This window comes from Pipra filicauda, unplaced genomic scaffold (assembly GCF_003945595.2).
Source record: "Pipra filicauda isolate LSUMZ 115617 unplaced genomic scaffold, ASM394559v2 scaffold642_size240866_pilon, whole genome shotgun sequence".
Classification (NCBI taxonomy): Eukaryota; Metazoa; Chordata; class Aves; order Passeriformes; family Pipridae; genus Pipra; species Pipra filicauda.
In genome coordinates this window covers 73,123-93,375 of record NW_024104801.1, presented here as the reverse complement: position 1 = coordinate 93,375, position 20,253 = coordinate 73,123, and the positions used below count along the sequence as shown (strand labels likewise).

Below are 20,253 nucleotides of genomic sequence, written 5' to 3'. Positions count from 1 at the left end.
AAATAAAATATATAAAATATATATAAAATAAAAAATATAAAATAAAATATAAAACAGTATATAAAATATACAAAATATTAAAAATTATAAATTATTAATAACCTTTCATATTTTCTTCCAAGCTCTAAATTCCTTGCTTTCTTTTAAATCAAATCTTTGGAATCCCTTTCCTGACATCCCCTATTTTGATGTGGCTGAAAACCCCCGGGCAAACACACAAGAGCAGAGCAAGAATTATCCATGGATTGTTGATGGGACCCAAGGATCCGCCTGAAAATCTTCAGGAGGATTCCATAAGTCTGCACACACTTTAAAGGAGTCATGGAGGAAAAGTTCATTTCGTTTATAATTCATTTTTTACACAGGAAGATATAATTAATCACAAGAAGTGTTGAGATAAGAATAAAATGAAAAATAAAATAAAAACGAAATGAAAAGAAAATAAAAAATGAAATGAAAATAAATAAAAAAATGAAATGGAAATAAAAAGAAAATAAAATTAAATATAAAAAATGAAATAAAAATGAAATAAAAATTAAAACAAAAAATAAAATAAAAAACAAAATGAAAAGTAAAAAATAAAATAAAAATAAAAAGAAAAGAAAAAAATAAAAAATAAAAAAAATAAAATAAAAATTAAAAAAAATAAAATAAAAAACAAAATGAAAAGTAAAAAAAATAAATCAATATAAAAAATAAATAAAATAAAAAAAATAAAATGAAAATAAAAAATGAAATGAAAATAAAATAAGTTGAAAAAAAAATAAAAAAATAAACTAAAATCAAATAAAATGACAATAAAAAATTAACCCTTAAAAAATAACCAAAATAAAATAAACCATGAAACGAATCAATCCGTTGGCAATAAAAAACAAAAAAAATAAAAATAATTTCCCATAAAAAAAAAAAATAAATGAACCAACCTAAAAATAAAATACAAATAAAATAAACAATGAAATGCAAATAAAAATAAAATAAAATAAAACCTCCCCTGGTGCAACTTGAGGTCATTTCTCCTCGTCATTGGAGAAGATCCCAACCCTGACCCCTCATCCCAACCTCCTTCCAGGGAGTCTTAGAGAGCAACTACCTGGAGTAGCAACACATAAGAGAGAGGAAAACATCTAAATGTGAGTTTTGACAGCCTGTTTTGTGTTTATCTTGCCATGATTGATATGTTGTGCTTTGAGGAACATTAAGCTGTAACTCTTCTCTTAAAGGGTTTTAAGCAGCAGCTTTTTATGAACCTTTCTGTGCAACTTTATTCCCTTGGTGACTCAAAGAAAGGGGGAGGAGAGCGGGGTGGATTAGGGGGAATCATCTCCATCATTTCTGTGTGTTAGACACCTGTTAGACACCAGCTCAGGGATTATGGGGTCAGAACCACCTTGGGGGGGGGTGGTGGAGGGGGAAGGAATGGGTGGACCCTCATGGAGGTGGGGTGGGGTCCTGTCCCTCAGGACAGCCCTGGGAGCCACCTGGGGAAGCCCCAGAGTGGCTGTCAGGGAAAACTGGAACAACCCCCAGCTCCTGGAACCCCTCACCAAGCAGGGACAGAGAGGACACTGCCCTATAACACCCCACAGCTCTTGGAACCCCTCACCTAGCAGGGACAGTGAGGACACTGCCCTATAACAGAGCACAGCTCCTGGAACCCCTCACCCAGCAGGGACAGAGAGGACACTGCCCTATAACAGAGCACAGCTCCTGGAACCCCTCACCTAGCAGGGACAGAGAGGACACTGCCCTATAACACCCCACAGCTCTTGGAACCCCTCACCTAGCAGGGACAGAGAGGACACTGCCCTATAACACCCCACAGCTCTTGGAGCCCCTCACCCAGCAGGGACAGAGAGGACACCGCCCTTTAACACCCCACAGCTCTTGGAACCCCTCACCCAGCTCAGACTGGGGTAATGAGGACACTGCCCTATAACACTCCACAGCTCCTGGAACCCCTCACCCAGGTCAGATGGGCAAGGACAGTGAAGACCCTGCCCTATAACACCCCACAGCTCCTGGAACCCCTCACCCAGCAGGGACAGTGAGAACACTGCCCTATAACACCCCACAGCTCCTGCAGCCCCACACCCAGCTCCCACTGGCAGGGACAGGGAGAACCCGGCCCCTCAGCCCAGCAGGGAAGCCCCAGAGTGGCTGCTGGGTCACAGACCCCACCTGGGGGGTTGGCCAGAGGGACCGGAGCAAAGAAAACCAGGGGCACGTGTTGGCCTGGTGTGCTGGCCCTGCCACGGGACTGGGGAGAGCTGATCCTCTCCAGGGCTGCGGTGGTAGCTCCGGGATCTGTCTCTCCCTCTTTCTCCTTCTCTCTTCTTGCTGCCTCTGCTTTTCTTTCTCTGCCCCTTTCCTGATGCTTGGGGTGGTTTGGAGCTGGAGGGATCAGATCTTGATTTAAATGTTGTGCAGTTGGTTGGATGTTGCCTTAAGTGTTGTTGGTTTAGTGGATCTTGATTTCAGTGCTGCTGGTTTACTGGATTTTGACTGAAGTGTTGTGAATTCTTAAGCTGTGCCAGGGGAGGTTTAGGTTGCATATTAAGGAAGAAATTTCTTCCAGAGAGGGTGCTCAGCCATTGGAATGGGCTGCCCAGGGAGAGGGTGGAGTCACCGTCCCTGGAGGTGTTTAAGGTGAGACTGGATGTGGCATCAGTGCCGTGGGCTGGGAACCACAGCGGGGTTGGATCAAGGGTCGGATTTGATGATCTCAGAGGGCTTTTCCAACTGGTTGATTCTGTGATTCTATGAGTTCCTAGGATCTGCTGAGTGAGGATTGTGGTGGAACACTTTTGTCCCTCTTTGTGGTGTCCTTTTGAACTTTGGCCAAATGCCCTTATTTGCTTCCCTAAAGTAAAAATGAAACTCCTCTGGAACAAGCCCGTGGCTTATTCTCTTGGTGCTATCTCGAGCTATTAAAGAACCCTGCATCAATATATTAAAGTAAAATTCCCAGCCACTCCCATGAGCCGGCAGCTCCAAGGGCTTGGAGTCTTACATGACTCCACCACTGCCCTGTGCAGCTGTGCCAGGGCTGGACAACCCTTTCCATGAACAATTTTCCCTAATTTTAGCCAACCTGAACCTCCACTGGTGTAACGAGGCTGTTTCCTTTCCTCCTGTCCCTTGTTCCCTGGGAGCAGAGCCCAACCCTCACCTGACTCCCCCCTCCTGTCAGGGAGTTGCAGAGCCAGAAGGTCCCCCCTGAGCCTCCTTTTCTCCAGGCTGAGCCCCCACAGCTCCCTCAGAAAAGCCACTCCTCAGAAAAGCTCCCTGAAAACAACTCTCTTCCAGCCTTCTGCTCTGCAGATCCATGGGGATCCCTCCAGCCACACCTCACCATCCACCCAGCCTTTCCCAAGTGCATCCAGCTTGCTCCCAGCCAGCTGGTCGGGAGAAGGAAGCTGTCCCAACACCTCTACTGCCCACAAACCTCTGTTCTCCTGAAGAAAGGAGAAATGGGCTCTTTGGGGACAAAGCCAGCATCCTTGGCATCCCACTGAAGCACACCTGGAGGGCACCGACCCTGCGGTGACAACCCCCTGGTGACACTGTCCCCCTGCAGCCACTTGGCTGCCTGGGAGGGACAGGATTGTCCGGAAAGTTCTCAACTCATTGCAAGCCCAAGCAGCCCCAAGTGCATCCCTGACAATTCCTCCCGGGTACTGCTGACAGCTGCTGCAATATTGCTCCTGTCAAGCAGCATTTAAGTCCCCTTTTCTCCCCAGCTCAGGTTCTCTGTTAGTTCTGGGCAATCCTATCCCTGCCAAGCAAAGCCCTCCCTTCCTCTACTCCGAGAGATTGGATGAAATTCCTGACTGGGAAGGTGCTGAGGGGGGTGTGGGGGGTGGGGGTGTTGATGTTCCTTCTGAAATGCATTTTAGCTTCAGCCGTGATCATTCTGGGTAGTTTTATTTTTCTCAGGTTTGAATATTCATCTTATTATCTTTTAATAAAAAACCTTTTGAAACCAATCAACGCCCAGATTTTGTGCCTCAGTTCATTTTTTGAAGTTGACTCTCAACAGACCACATGAAGGCAAATGAGTTGCAGGTTTGAGATGGGAAGCAAATGTCCAAAACTTGATGTTTTTGGGTCCTCCCAATTCAGTGACATTGGGAAGTTTGCAACTTCTTTCAGCTCCTTGTACTGAGGAATGGGAAGTCAGGCTTTCCTGACTACAGAAGAATTAAATGCCACATTCTTCTGGGCCTTGCCAGCCCAGGTGTTTTTGTGCTGCAGGTCATGACTTCCATGAAGAAATGATGGCAGGAAGGAGCCACAGCTTCTGCCTTTCCACAGATGCCAAGCCTTGCCCCCAACGGCTGCAGCTGCTTTTGGGAATGGATTCCTTCCAAGCTGGGGCAGGTTGGCCGGGCTGGGGGAGGCCCCAGGGCCCATGGCAGTGTGTCACAGGGCCCTTTGTGACACGGTGGCCGTCGCCCAGGGGATGGGCCGGTGTCCTTTGTGACCCGTGGGGATAAAGGTGTTGGCGGCAACGCGGCCACGCCACCGTGCTCGGAGCGGGCGACTGGGCAGGACGGGACAGAGCGGTGCTGTGAGGAGCCTCCTCGCAGCCAACTCCTTTCTCGTCGACCAGGAGCGTTTCTGAGAGTTCTTTTGTGATCAACTTCCCTCGAGGCCACAGCACAGGAGTTGGGGACCCGGAGCGTTTCTGAGGTGACCCCACTCCCTGTGGGAGTGGCCCTCGAGGCCAGGCCACGAGCCTTGGTGTCCCGGAGCTTTTCCGAGGAGTCACCAGTGGCTGTGGCAGCGGCCCTTGAGGCCATTTTGTGACTTTGCCACCAGGGGCTGTTCCAAGCCATCAGCAGCCCCTGTGGCAGTGGCCCTTGAGGCCGTTTTTTGAGACTTTGCCACCAGGGGCTTTTCCAAAACATCCCCAGTCCCTGTGGCAGGAGCCCCACAGGCCATTGTGTCACACTTGGCTGCCAGGGGTTTTTTCCAGGTTTCTCCCCCGCAGGTGCCCTCAACACCAGACTGTGCCATGGCGGGGGGATGCTTCAGCCTGTGCCGGCTGCTCCGGAGGAACAGGAAGAACAGGAGAGGCCCTGGAGCTGGCCCAGCACAGGAAGCAGAGGAGGAGGTGCAGCACTTCCAGCCACTGCAGCAGGGTGAGTGCTGGAGCTGGGCCACAGGGATGGTGGCTGCAGCCAGCTGGGCCCCTTGCCGTCCCCTCTGGACATGGCCAGGGAAAGGGAGGGGGAAAGGGGGGCCAAGGCTGATCCCCCCGGCATCCGTGCTCCATCCCCTGCGCATCCCAGGGCCGGCCCTGCCTGTGGAGCACAGGGCTGGGCTGTGTTCTCTGGCCTCTCCCGCGGCCCCTCAGCTCTGACTGCGCTCGCTCTTTGCCAGATCCAGGCCGGGACCGCCCAGAAGAGCAGGACCGCGCCCGTGGCCGCTTGCGCAGGGCAGTTCAGGTACCTGCAGCCATCCCCCCCTGGGCTGGGCCTGCTGTCCCTGCTCCGCCTGGCACCGCTGTCAGAGCACTCCATGCCACTTCCCTCTCTTCCCTGCCCTTTCTTCTCCTGCAGAGGTTGCTGAAATTCGTGGGAGTTCGGCGCAGAACAGCCACGACCGCACCGCCCGAGCTCCCGGCACAGCCTGACACCAGCGCAGCCGAGCTCGAGGCGGAGCCCGATGTCAGCACTGCACCAAGTGACTGTGCAGCCACCTCTGACACGGCACTGATGGATGGCACAGCCACTTTTGACACGGCACTGACCGACGCCGAGACAAGCTCTGACACGGCACCAACGGATGTCGGGGCCAAGGCTGACGCCACGACTGAGAGCATCGCAGACACCGACTGCCTGCCCATGGACAGTGTCACTGATGCTCCCAGTCTGGACATTTTGGAGGAGAAAACTGTCTCCAATGTGAATGAAGTAAGCAGCCTGTGGCCAGGGCTTGAGCCTCCCGGGGGTCTTGTGGACCCTCAAGCCGGCTCTGCTGGGCCCCCAGAGCCTTTGAGGCCAGCAGAGTGTGGTGGGAAGGGAAGCCCTTCCTGCGGCAAGCTGGGCAAGCTGCTGGCTCTGGCAGCTCTCCAAGTGTCTCCCACTCCCCTCCAGGTGCCAGCCATTGTCAGATCCATCCACCAGTGGCTCACGTGCCGGGAGTCCGCAGAGGTCAGGCCGCCCATTGCCATCCGCAGGCTGGCCCACGCACACCCTGGGCACGTGGTGATGACTCTCCTGCACTGTGCCCCAGCGTGTGACAGGTACAGGGCCCAGCTGCTTTGCTGCCTCAGGGCTCACCAGCCTTTACAACCCAGCACCCCATCCAGCCTGTCCCTCCTGGTCTGACAGACAAGTGGACAATTTCAGCACCCTCTGGCCCCTCCACTTCCCAGCCCTGGCATGTCAGTCCCTGATCCTGCTGCCATGTGCCCTCCCTACCCCTCAAGGCACCGTGGCTCTGTCACCTGGGCCCCCACAGCTCCCAAGGCCCAGACCCCCCTGACCCAGAGCTCTGGCTCCACAGAGCTGCTGCAATCCTGTGGAGGACCATCGCCTCCTCAGCCACCACAGCGCACAAGGTGCTGCCAACGCTGCTCGGGGTGATGGAGGACTGGCCACTGCACAGCGTGTCCACCTCCGACGGGGACCACATGGATGTCTTTGCCCTGGCTGTGAGTTTCTGGAAGTGGCCTTTGCTCCTCCCCACGTCGCCTCTCCAGCGACTCTCCATCTTCCCCCACCCTTGCATCTCCCTCAGGCCTTGGGCTGCAAATGGGGCTGAGGAGCAGGTTCAGGGGCAGCAGGCCGGCTGCTCCCCCTGGCTCTCCCTGGCCTCTCCCTCCCTCTGGGCACTGATGGTGTCTCCACGGGGCTTTCTTGCAGGCAACCCTGGCCCTGTGGCTGATGGTCCAGGAGCCCCAGTGCCAAGATGCACTGTTCGTTCATGCCCCTCGTCTCCTCCTGGCTCTGCTCTGCCAAGTTTCTATGAGCACTGAGCAGATGCCACAGGAGGTCAGCACCTTCTGGAGGGGATGCCAGGAGCTACACGGCCTTCCCACCCACCCCAACAGGTGCTCCATGCCCGTCCCCTCTCCCTGCCGTGCCCTCGGGGCTGGGGCCAAGGCTCCCAGCCTGACATGGCCTTTGCTCTGCACACAGCTTTGTGGTCCAGACCATCCGGGCCCTGCTCTGCCGGCTGCAGTGGGACCAGGAGCTGGTGTCAGTGGAGCGCAAGCGTGGCTGGGACGCGCTCCTCTCTGCTGACACCCACCACTACGCGGTGGGGCTGCTGGCCAGGTGAGACAGCCTTGTCCCCGCTGCCCCCGGCACCTCTGCCCTGGCCACGGGGCAGCCCACACAGCCCCTGGGGGCGTGGGACAGAGGGCCTTGGCCCCAAGGGACGGCCCAGCCAGTGCTGGCAGAGCTTTGCCCATTAAACTCAAGGCTGAGGGTTCCCTTTTTGCCCTGACAGGGAGATGCGCCACGTGTTGCTCCCCTCCTATGGCCCGCTGGCAAGGCACCTGCTGGGGCTGCTCAGCAGGGAGGGGCCCTGCTGGGAGCTGCCTGCCCTGGCCTTCCTTGTCGAGGTGAGCCCGATGGCCAGCGCTGCCTGGCCCCGCTGCCTCCCCCTCTCTGCCCTCTCACAGCCGCAGCTGCCCGGGACGGTGCCTGCGCCCTGTGCTGCTGCCTGGGCCCAGCCCTGGCCGGCTCCGCGCTCCTGCCGCCCGCCCACCCCGGCACTGCTCTCTGCCTTCCAGGTCCTCAACTATTTGGACGTGAGCGCAGGTGATGACAGTGTCCTGCAGATCCTGGCAAGGCACCTGCAGAGCCAGTGCCCAGAGAGGCGGCGCCTGGCTCTGCGAGGGCTCCTGGTGCTCAGCGGGGATCCCTCCATGGTGAGAAGGGGGCAGGGGATGAAGCCACACGGGCAGCCTGGGGCTGGAGAGGGCAGTGGCTTGACCTTGGCTGGGCTTCGGGAGCTGTGGCAGCTGCTCACAGATCTCCTGCCTCCCTCTCCAGCTGCCCAGGCCCTGTGGGACAGGCCTTTGACCTCTGGGCCCCAGGGTAGCAGCGTGGGTTTGCAGTGCCAGAGTGGGGTTGGTGGGGCAGCTGTTCAGGGCTTCCCAGCACAGCCTTCTGTTCCCCACAGGCCAAAAGCATCTGCAGCCTGTCTGAGCCCCTCCTGGAGCTGCTGCGTGATGGAGATGGAGAGCTGGTCAGGATGACCCTCTCCCTGTTCCTGAATGTGCTCCAGGATGAGGAAGACAGGAAGGGACTCAGCTCCACTGCCCCGAGGCTGGTTGAGGCGCTCCGGCCAGTCTTTGACAACGTAAGGCTCTGTGCCCCCAGCCACAGGCACTGGGTGCTGCCAGGAAACTTGGTGGAGTTTCAGGTCTGGGCCTGGAGGGCCTGGAGCAGGCAGTGCTGAGGTCTTTGTCTCTTCTTTGGCCCCAGGGCAACAGCCACGTGCAGCTGCTGTCCATTCGCCTCTTCCGAGAGGTGATGGAGGTGCTGGCGGAAGAGGGAACAGAGCCCTGGGAGATGCAGGTGCGCCAGAGCCTGGTTCCACTGTTCTTCCGCTGGCACGACGAGAACCAGCGCGTGGCAGAGGTGAGCACTGCTGGGCTCTGGTGTCCCCGGGGCAGGGGCTGGGCTGCCTCCTGCCCTGGGGCCTCAAGGGCTCCAGCCTCCTGCTGGCCTTGGAGCAGGGACACAGGGGCTGTGCCCTGGGCTGCGGTGCCATGTCCCGCTCTCTGCTGCTCTGCAGGCCGCTCGGGAAGCGCTGCTCTGGGCTACAAGCTTCCTCCAGAGGAAGGACCTGGAGCAGCTGCTGAAGACAGAGCAGCCCTTCAGATTCTGTGACTGCCTGGTAAGGACGAGCATAGAGGCCCAGCCCCAGGCTGGAGAAGCCCCCAGCCCCCGATGCCCAGTGTGTGGGGCTGGCCCTGTGCCCCTGCCCACTGCTGCAACCACAGACACCCCCCTACTCTCTGCAGATGGAGAAGGACAGGAGCCGAAGGGGCGAGCACCTGCAGCAGGCCCTGCCCTACCTGCAGAGCCCACAGGAGCCCCTGCGAGAGGCGGCCGTCAGGTTCATGGGTGAGCCCCGAGGCCGCGGTCCCTCCCCGCCCCGCTGCAGCTCGGCCCCAGCCCCGGCTGCTGCAGCGGCAGCACGATGGGCCCAGGGATGTGCTGGGGAGCCCCGAGTGCCCTGGCGGCTGCTGCCGCCCTCTGCCAGCCCAGCCCCGGGGCCTCCTGATGCGGAGCCCCTGGGCCCTGACAGCCTCTGTGTTCCCAGGGGTCGCCGGCTGGCACATGAGGGAGTGGCAGCAAGACCTGTGGCCCATCCTCAAGGGTGAGTGAGGGCAGAGGGGCCTCCCTGGGGGCTGCCGGGGACCAGCACAGACCCTGGGCAGGGAGCTGCAATCCCTGCCCTGCCTGCACAGGGCTCTGCTCCCTGCACACCGTGGCCAGAGCACACACACATGGCAGGGGCAGGGTGCCCATTGGTGCCCAGCACTTTCCCGCTCATCCCCTTGGCCCCTGCTCCCTCCTGGCCGTGCCAAGAGCTGCCTGGCATGGCCCTGGCAGGAGGGGCTCCTGGGGTCCCTGCACAGCCACGCTCTGACCCCGGCTCCCTTCCTCTCTCTTCCAGCCCTTACAGCCATGAGTGATGACGACTGCCCCTCTGTCTCCAACGTCAGAGCTGCACTCGTGGACACTTACAGCCGTGCCATGAGACGACCAATGTCCCTGCAACAGCCCCGCAACAGCCCAGGGACCACTTCTCAGCGCGGCTGCACCTGCAGCTGATGTTGGACCCAACTGAGCCAGCCCGCAAGGCCAGGCAGCTCCTGGCCTCTGCAGCCCCAGGGACGGCTCCCTCCTTCCATTCCCTTCTCCTGACCCCACTTCATCCCTCTCCTTGCCCTCACAATAATAAACATTTGTTTTCTCCCCCTTATCTGCATCTTGGTGCAACTGAAAGGGCACAAACCCTCAGCCCTGCAGCTCATGGGCCCGCTCCTGCCTCTCTTTTGCCCCTTGAACCGTGGGCACACACACCCTGGGACACGGGCACTTCAGGCTGCAAAGGGGCCTGTCCTGAAGGGCCACTTGCACAGCATTGGGCACTTCAAGATCTTCCTGGACACACTGAAGGCTGGGAGGCTGAGTCTGGAAAACACACTGGCAGCAAGAGGAGCTACAGCCCGAGGACCTCTTCTCCAGGGACCACAAGTCATTCAGCCTTGCCAGGGTTTCTTAAGGGTGTGCTGGGGTTCCCCAAGAAAGCTGCAGACTTGGGTCATCCCTAGGGAGGCAAGGGGCTTGCTTCTCTGGGAAAGTGCTTCCCAAGGAGTTCTCAGGGAAGGGAGGCACAAATGTCCCCCTCTGGCTCTTGGTGGTCCTTTCCCTCCTTGTGTCCTGTTGCACTTTGGAGAGGGGCAGGGCAAGGGGCACTCATCAGCCTGTGGGGCAAAGCCACGCTGGGGCAGCTCTCGAGACTGCAAGCACAGCTGGCACTGCGTGTGCCCTGAGAACAGAGCTCCTCTACCAGCCTCTGACCCACTGACTTCCAGTGCAGATCCAAGAGAGATGCTGGAATGAGGGAGGAGGGTGGTGCCTGGAGGGGTGGCTGTGTGTGAGACACCGGAGCAGTTCTTATTGGGTCAGAACCACCTTGTGGGCAGAGAGTGTGTGGGTGTGGAGGGGAAGGGATGGGTGGAACCTCACGGAGGGGGGGTGGCCTCATGTCCCTCAGGGCAGCCCCAGGAGCTCAGCTGGGCAAGCCCCGCAGTAGCTGTCAGTCCCAACCAGCCCGGGAAAACTGGAACAGCCACAGCTCCTGCAGCCCCACACCCAGCTCCCACTGGCAGGGACAGGGAGAACCCAACCCCTCAGCCCGGCCTGGAAGCCCCAGAGTGGCTGCTGGGTCACAGACCCCACCTGGGGGGTTGGCCAGAGGGACCGGAGCAAAGAAAACCAGGGGCACGTGTTGGCCTGGTGTGCTGGCCCTGCCACAGGACTGGGGAGAGCTGATCCTCTCCAGGGCTGCGGTGGTAGCTCCAGCATCTGTCTCTCCCTCTTTCTCCTTCTCTCTTCTTGCTGCCTCTGCTTCTCTTTCTCTGCTCCTTTCCTGATGCTTGGGGTGGTTTGGAGCTGGAGGGATCAGATCTTGATTGAAGTGTGGGGGAATTGGTTGGATGTTGCCTTAAGTGTTGTTGGTTTATTGGATCTTGACTTAAGTGCTGTGGATGACGATGTGCTGAGTCAGTACTGGGGTGCAACACTTTTGTCCAGCTTGTGTGGTGCCCTTTTGAATTTTGGCCAAGTTTTCTTTTTTTCTCCCCTAACTTAATAAAGAAATCCCTTGGGAACAAGCCTGTGGCTTATTCTCTTGTTACTTCTCACACTGCCTTGGGGTCACTCATCTCTGGAATGAAGGTTCACTCGGCCTAAGCAGGAATTCTGAGGGATAAAAGAAGGTGAAATCCAATGGTTTCTGTCCTAAATGATTCAGGGATCAATCTCTGCTCAGCTCAAACACTGGAATTGTGTGTGGCTGCTCCTGCAGGACTCAGCTCCCACCATATTTATAATCAGGGACAGACTCCTCTTCCCTTTCATCACGGATTTCCTTTCCCTTGACATCTTGACTTTAATTTTCTTTAACCATTTCTGAGCTCCCACTCAGGATTTTCCTCCAGGAATCAATGATCTAAATGCAGGCCCATTGTCTTTTTATTTCTGCAATGAAGTTACACTTGGCCTAAGCAGGAATTCTGAGGGTTAAAGAGGGTGAAATCCAATGGTTTCTGTTCCAAATGATTCAGGGATCAATCTCTGCTCAGCTCAAACACTGGAATTGTGTGTGGCTGCTTCTACAGGACTCAGCTCCCACCATATTTATAATCAGGGACAGACTCCTCTTCCCTTTCATCACTGATTTCCTTTCCCTTGACTCCTTGATTTCAATTTTCTTTAACCATTTCCGAGCTCCCACCCAGGATTTTCCTTTTTCATCTCCAGGAATAAATGTTGTAAATCCAGGCCCATCATCTTTTTATTTCTGCAATGAAGTTACTCTTGACCTAAGCAGGAATTCTGAGCGATAAAAGAAGGTGAAATCCAATGGTTTCTGTTCCAAATGATTCAGGGATCACTCTCTGCTCAGCTCAAACACTGGAATTGTGTGTGGCTGCTTCTGCAGAACTCAGCTCCCACCATATTTATAATCAGGGACAGACTCCCCTTTCATCAGTGACTTCTTTTTCCCTTCATTCCCTGATTTTTATTTCCTTTAACCATTTCTGAGCTCGATTTACCTCTTTCATCTCCAGGAATCAATGCTCCAAATGCAGGCCCATCGTCTGTTTTTATTTTTTCTCAGCTGGAGATTGTTCTCCGGGGTGTCTGAGCCTTTCAAACAGCGGCAACAAGCAGGTGGAAAGATCCAAGAGGCCGAGTGAGCAGCAGAAGGGGCACTGGTGGCTCCAGCAGATGAGAAGAGGTCGGTGACAGATGATATTTGAGCGGCTCCGGCGACGCGACACGAGGGAAGTTGTGTCGTCCTCCCTCTCAGAAAACAGCTTTGCTCGAAGCAGACAAAACAAAAAGGGAAAAAAATAATAAGAAGAAGAGAGAGAGAGAAAAAGAGGGGAAAAAAATAAGCTGGAGCTGCCAGAGAGTCAGAATTTGTATCTTGTGCAGTGTCCGTAACGTTCACGGGGTTTTCATTTGCACATCAGATCCTTTCCTGAGCTGTCTCACTAAAATTCCTGCTGTTTTACCACCAGCCAGGTTGAACACTGAGCTCTTCCCAGTCTAAAATAAGCAGCTTTTCTCTTTTCCATGCACCAACTCCCTTCTTCAAGGCCATTTTACAATCAGGAGGCTCCTTCTTTGATATATTGTGCCGTGTCCCCAATAAATTCCAACAAGAGCAGCCTCTCCAGAACCTTTTTTTTTTATTATTTTTGTCCAAAACCCCTCCCTTTTTTCCTCAAGGCTTCTGTGCATCGTATTTAAATAGATTTGCCTGTTTGCCCAGCACTGATTTAGAGCAACAATTCATTTAACCACATGGAAGTGGTTAATGTGATACAATTGCTCTGCCAGAATTCCTCAGGAGCTCTGGTGATGGCAGCTGCTTTTTTTTGGGTAGCTCCATCTTCCCTGCACGGGTTTGAGGAGTTATAAAAATAAACAAAAAACCCCCCCTGTGGTAAAGCAGCTTAAAAAAAAAAAATTAGAAAAGTCTAAGAAAAAAAAATTCCCATTTCCATAAGTGAAGCAGAGCAGGAAATAATTCCCAGTTCTCAGGGTAAACAAGGAAGGGGAGGTTTGAGGAAGTCATTTTCCATTTTCCAAGCAGATTTTCCAAGAGGATTTTCCCCCTGGGAAGAGACTTCTTGTCATGCCTCAATCCTGTCCATGTTGGAGCTCCAGAATCCCTGAGGAGGTGACTTGGACTTGGATCCATCTGCTGAGGAGGAGGAAGGACGTGTTCAAACACTCTGAGAGGCTGCTCAGGGTCTGTGTTTTGTTTGGGAAAGGGAATTCTGGAGCACAAGGAATCAGGACAGGGGCTGGTGCCACTCATAAATCAGCAGGGTTGATTTATGGCCACCAGTGTCACACAGACACTTGCCCTTGTCCCCAGGCTGTGAAAGGCTGGGAGAATAAAGGAGATTAATGGCCAAGTGCTGCTGCCACAGAAATAATTACCTTCCAGAGATGTAAAAACAAATCATTTTTCCCTCATCCCTCTTGGATACCTGCGAGAAATGGCTGGATTTTCGGGATGACGCTCACAAGGGGTGATAACACAGGCCTTGGGTTTCACCCTGAGCATCAGATCTACAGGTTTTGGTTGCTGTAGGACCCTTTGGGTGCTGAAAAAGTCCCCCAGATCTGATCCTGGGGTTGGGATGGTGCAACCAGTGCACTGGCACAGCTGGTTCTGTGGGTTGGATCAATCCCTCAATGTCAGTAAAAATTGGGGACCTCCAATCACCAAAGTGGTGATTTGTCTTGTCTTTTGGGCCAAGGTGTGTTCACAGAGTGGTTTGGGTTGGAAGGGACCTTCAGGATTATCCAATTCCACCCCCTGCCATGGGTAGGGACACCTACCACTATCCCAGGTTGCTCCAACCTGGCCTTGGACACTTCCAGGGATCCAGGGGCAGCCACAGCTTCTCTGGGAATTGTATTCCAGGGCCTTCCCACCCTCCCAGCCAGGAATTCCTGCCTAATATCCATCTAAACCTACTCTGTTTTGGTGGGAAGCCATTCCCCCTTGTCCTGTCACTATTTGGAAATGCTGGGAGTGCCTTTTCCCTCAGGAAATTCTGGAAGCTACAACTCACTGCAGTTTTTAAAGAGAACTCAAACGCGGCAGCGACAATTCCCAGGGCGCAGTTTACCATCCTTTTTTTTCATGGAGTGGGATGTAACCCCTCACAGGACCAGCAGCCACATTCCAGGCAGGGCCAGGGTGTCCTTGCAGCACAGCAGGCCTGAAGATGCTTCTCAAGTTCTTCTTCCCACGCCCCAAACAACTCCCGGGGTCTCCCTCTCCAGCTCAGGGAAGTTTTCCAGAGGAGATTCCGCCCATGGAGCGGCGAAGGATTAAGAGTTGACAACTGAGCCCCACCTGAGCTGGCACATCCCTGATGGAGCTGCTGGGGGTAATTATTTATCACAATTTCAGGAGCAGCAGAGCACATGATTCCCAGCCCAAATAACTCAAAAACAAGTCGTGCCTTCTGTTGGAATGTTGATAAAGACGCGATTCCCAGGAACAGATGTTGTTGTCTTCCGTGAGATCTCCTGAGCTGGGAGACTTGAGTGACTGTGGGAATGCATTTGCCTTTAGAGAGGTTCAACTTGGGATATCCTGAATTAATAGGGGTTTGTCCTGCTTGCACAAGGTGGAAAATGCTTCCCTGGAATCACCACCCCTGGAATTGTTCGAAAAACACGTGGATGTGGCATTTGAGGACATGGTTTAGTGGTGGTGGTGCTGGTTGAGGGTTGGACTTGATCTTAGAGGTCTTTCCCAAGCTTAATTAATCTGTGCAATGATTTTAAGTCTGACCTAAGCAAGGCCAGAGTTTTGTCTTTCCAGCGAGGGGTTCTTGTCTGGTCATCTCCGGAGCTCCTTGGGATGGGAAGAGTTTTGTTCTGTGCTGTGCCACAGAAAACCCAGGATCACTGGGATCCCAACACTTCCAGGGACCCAGGGGCAGCCACAGCTTCTCTGGGCAACTTGTACCAGGGCCTCCCCACCCTCCCAGCCAGCAATTCCTTCCCAATATCCCACTATCCCATCTCTCCCTGCCCTCTGGCAGTGGGAAGCCATTCCCTGTGTCCTGTCCCTCCAGCCCTTGTCCCCAGTCCCTCTCCAGCTCTCCTGGAGCCCCTTTAGGCCCTGCCAGGGGCTCTCAGGTCTCCCTGGAGCCTTCTCTTCTCTGGGGGAACCCCCCCAGCTCTTCCAGCCTGGCTCCAGAGCAGAGGGGCTCCAGCCCTTGAAGCAAATCCATGGTTTCCTCTGGAGTAGCTCCAGCAGCTCCACATCCTTCTCACATTGAAAGTTCCAGACAAAAGCACCTGAAATCCAACTCTCTTTTTCAGTTCATAGGATCCTGATGTGTATATTTTCCCACAAATCCAGCCCCTCCATGGAGCTCTGGATCTCTTGGACAGAGGTCTCCAACTGGCATTTCCCTCTGGGCAGGGATGAGCACCGTGCAAGGAGCAGGTTACGGAAAAGCGACAATTTTCCCCCCCAATTTTTCCCCCTCTTCTGAATCCAGATAAATCCCTCCCACATTTTCATATCCAGATAAATCCCTCCCACATTTTCATATCCCTGCCACAGCTGCAGGTCTCTGGAACATCCAGAGAGTTGCTGAAGCTCCACTTCCCACCTCATCCCTGTCCCCCAAGGTCACATCGTGTCAGGAAGGCACACGAGGTTTTCCTTTCCTGCCACGCAGGAAAGGAAATGAAGTAAATAAAACACAAGTGCAGAGTCACATCCAGGTCATGACACCACCAGCAAAGAGGCTGCTCAAGGTCTTCAGTGAGTGAAAGTGCCTTGGAAACACCTGGAATAAATAACACCAAACCTGGCACAAGTTTTGCCTCTCCTTTTAGCATCAAAATTGTCGTCGGGAGCTTTCCCAGCGAGACAAAAACCCAGCCTGACGTTCTTGCCTTTCCAAAACTGCTCCTTCACTCCCACCCCGCTGTGTCCAGCTAATACAGCTCTGCCTCCTCCTGCCAGTTCTCCTCAGCTGGAGGTGGGATCAGGAATTTGCAGAAGAAATGGAGTGGCTGATTGATATTTTGGAAAGCAGCAGCAGCAGGGGAGGGTTTACAGTTGCACCTCGGCAGAGCCAGCACAGTATTCCCGGTTGGATTTGAGTGCCTGGGGGTTTTAAGGGGTGCTGGAGGTTGTGGCAGCTCAACTCAGGATGCTGAAGGTCATCATTTTGGGAAAAAGGGACAACTTGACTCCTGGGAATAGTCAAGGGCCACTAAAGTGGGGATATTTTTGGTGCTGTCGTTTGGAGAGGTTGTTTAGAAGAGCAGGGAATGACAGGACAAGGGGGAGCGGCTTCAAACTGAAAGAGAGATTTAGGTGGGATATTGGGAAGGAATTCCTGACTGGGAGGGTGGGGAGGCCCTGAAAGAGAATTCTCAGAGAAGCTGTGGCTGCCCCTGGATCCCTGAAAGTGCCCAAGGCCGGGTTGGGATCCCTGATCCAGTGGAAGCTGTCCCTGCCCATGGCAGGGGGTGGCACTGGACGGTTTTTAAAACCCCTTCCAAACCATTCCATGATTCTGTTCCATGATTCTGGGATCCTTCCCTGACACATCTGGGACAATCCCACCCTTGTGCCCTTCCCACCACCTGCTGTGACTTTGTTCCTCCTGTCACAGGAACCGTGAGACGAGCGACTGACGGTGACACTTCCAGCTCCAGCAGCTCCACCTTCCAACTTTTTTTTCCGACATCTCAGCAGCTCCAAAAGATGGGGAAAAGCCCCTTTCCCTTTCTGAGACTTGCAGGTTGTGTCTCTCAAGCTCCACCAGCTGCTGGTTGGTGTGTTCCCAAGTCATGTGTGGTTATATGGATTTGGGGACAGGAGTAGGACCCTTCCCAGCAGGATTTAGACGGTTTTCAGTCCAAGCCTGAAATCCTGAAGTCCCAGGAGTCCTGATTATTCAAGGACTTGAAGTCCAAGCTTCTATGAGTCCTGATGGTTCAGAAAACAACTGTACAAACCAGTTTTGAAGCTCTTTGGGAGGTAAGTAGAGCCCTGCTCTTCCAAAGCCTTCCCAAAACCTCCCCGAGGAGGCTTTTCCCAAAGCTTTTCCCAGCTTGGGCACAAGACCCAGAGGAAAACCTTCCCTTGTGCAAGAGGAAACATTTTCCCAGCACTGGGAGGAGAAAAAAAGGCAATTTTAGGACCAGGTGAACCCAAATTGGGGTGGCTTTGGAGGAGAAAGGGTTCAAGAGGCAAGATCCGAGTCTTGCACAGCACAGGATTTGTTGGGAATTCATCCCTCTCCACAGGCTGGATAACAGACCATAATGGCCTGCATGGATTAGCCAGGGAAGCAGCATTCCCAAAAGTTTTGGTGGGACTCAGAATCCCTGATTGTTTGCCATAATTAGCATTATTAACCAAGCCACGACCTGACCCATCTAATTCTGGGAGCTCTGTCGCCTCCCATTGGTGCCAACCTCAAAACCAGGAAAATTTCTTTGGGAAAGGAGGTGAATTCCAGGTTTTCAGATCCAAGACATCCTCACACTGCCCTCACCACCTCCTTTTCCTGCCTATTTATCTGGAGCCCCATCAGCAGCCTCAGGTTGTGCTCCATAAACCATCCCAGCCCGTTTCCGCTCTTCCCGCCTGTTCCAGGTTTTTTCCAGCCTGGCTGAGTTTTGCCCGGGGCTCGGAGAAGATTTTCTTCTCCATCCAGTCCCGCTCTTCTCTAAATAGGAGCTGAGGGTTGTTTTGCTGCTCATCTTCCATCCCTGCCCAGGGTTTTTACTGCTTCAAGGTCAAGAGAATTCACTCGCTGCGGAGCCGGTAATGAATTCACTCGGAGGCTGGAGCGGAGGATTTGAATAAAGTTAAAAAAACCCACAGTAGCACTTTATTAAAACTGAATTTTCACTGAGCTTTCCCTTCTTTTTTTTCCCTATTCAAATGAGTGCAAAAGCCAATTGAATGCAGAGCTCGGTTTCTCAGGCGTTTTCAGATTCCTCCAAAGACGGGGATGAAAAGTATCAAAACACAGAGAAATTCGGGAACTGTCAAACAAGTTGGGAAAGGGATTAAAATATCAGCGGATCTGACTCCATTGTTCCACGTGGCTCCTTGAAATCTGCTGCTCTAACAGCTGCTGCTGCTTAAACCAAGAGCCAGAGAGTGAAACTCAGCTTTGATTTAAAAAAAAAAATCAAAACAAAAAAGAAAAAGTTACAAGAAAAGATTTTTTCCAGAGAAGGAGCTTGGACACAAGAAACAAAAAAGTTTCTGAGTTGACAGAAAATTGCCCGTTGAAAAATTGGCTTCTGAAAGTCAAATAAGAGCTGGTGGTTGGGGTTGGTTTTTTTTTTTTGTTGTTTTTTTTTTTTTTTTTTTTGTGGTTCTTTTGTGGTTGTTTTTTTTTCAGGAAAAAAAATAAATAAAATACTTAAAATCTAAAGAGAAAGAAACTTCATGATAATTTCTGCCAGTTTTCATTTTTAATATTTCAAGACCTGATTTTGAGAGCAGTAACAAGGTGATGAATAAATGATATTTTGCCAAAGGTTTTGCCTGAACTCGAAGCAGTGAAGGTCTTATAAAGGAAATGATTTCCTTGAGTTGTTCCTCGAGCTGCCTGAGAAGGTCCAGATGATGATGGGAATTCTTCCTCCCACATTCCCCTTGGATTTGGTCCAAGGCAGGTGGGACAGTTAGAAAAGAAAATCAGCCTTCACAGCCCCCACAGCTCTTTCTGGCCTCGATTCCTGCTCAGTGAGAGCTTCCAAACCTCATCCCTTCCTGCCTTTTTGAAGGAATTCTGTCATCCAGGCTGGAATAACATGGAGACACCGAGGAAGACGAGACAGTTCCCTCATGGGGCTGTAGGAAGAGAGGGAAATCCGTGTTTTAGGCACTTCCAAATGCTAATCCAGCCCCAATATGGGAATGTTGCAGGTAGGAGGCATTTTAATCTGGATGTGTTGGAGGAAGAATAGAAATCCAGGGCTGGCTGGGGTGGTTTGGGGAGGATTTCTGCTCTGGACGTGTCCCAGGGCTGGGGCAAAGCAACTGGAATCAGGGGAGGAGCAGGAAGAGGAGAATCCCATTTCCATGGCAGTGACTCTGCCTCCTGAGCTAATTGAGGGACATTGGAATTGCAAATCTCCAGGCCAGGAGCGGCTGCAAATTCCTTCTGAATCTCATCCAGAGCAGAGGTGTTTATAGAATCCTAAATTCATGGAATGGCTTGGGTTGGAAGGGACTTCAAAATCATCCAGGCAGGGACACCTTCCACTAGCCCAGGTTGCTCCAGCCTGGCCTTGGACACTTCCAGGGATCCAGGGGCAGCCACAGCTTCTCTGGGAATTCTATTTCAGGGCCTCCCCACCCTCCCAGCCAGCAATTCCTTCCCAGTCTCCCATCTCTCCCTGCCCTCTGGCACTGGGAAGCCATTCCCTGTGTCCTGTCCCTCCATGCCTTGTCCCCAGTCCCTCTCCAGCTCTCCTGGAGCCCCTTTAGGCCCTGCCAGGGGCTCTCAGCTCTCCCTGGATCCATGGTAGTGACTCTGCCTCCTGAGCTAATTGTGGGACATTGGAATTGCAAATCTCCAGGCCAGGAGTGGTTGCAAATTCCTTCTGAATCTCATCCGAGCAGAGCTGTTCAAAGAATTCTAAATTCATGGAATGGTTGGGTTAGGAGGGGCCTTAAAGATCATCCAGTTCCAACAGGGACACCTTCCACCAGCCCAGGTTGCTCCAACCTGGCCTTGGACACTTCCAGGGATGAGCCATCCCCAAAAACCCTGGTTCCCTTTTCCTTTGCCTCCTGCACTCGGAGCTGAACGACCCAATTCTCCCCATGGAAAAAAGGCCACTCCGGAGCTTTACAGAATGGGGAGGAAAAAAAAAAAAAGCCCAAAGGGAATTTTTTAATAAGCTCCCTCCTGCCTTTCTGAAGCAATTCTTATTCCAACAGGCTCCTGGAAGAATT

The 20,253-nt window shown here is 53.0% G+C and overlaps 1 protein-coding gene across 1 annotated transcript; it reads left to right on the top strand.

Moving 5' to 3' along the window:
• The first annotated feature begins 4,385 nt into the window (after nt 1-4,385).
• Nucleotides 4,386-9,954, top strand: LOC113985722 (maestro heat-like repeat-containing protein family member 6). Its single transcript, XM_027716732.2, has 15 exons — nt 4,386-5,144; nt 5,386-5,450; nt 5,565-5,918; nt 6,102-6,250; nt 6,514-6,661; nt 6,873-7,060; nt 7,149-7,286; nt 7,462-7,576; nt 7,748-7,885; nt 8,140-8,319; nt 8,445-8,600; nt 8,758-8,859; nt 8,987-9,089; nt 9,289-9,345; nt 9,646-9,954. Exons 1-15 carry the CDS (start codon nt 5,018-5,020, stop codon nt 9,801-9,803), a joined length of 2,178 nt encoding a protein of 725 aa, XP_027572533.2. The 5' UTR covers nt 4,386-5,017; the 3' UTR covers nt 9,804-9,954.
• Nucleotides 9,955-20,253: the final 10,299 nt, after the last annotated feature.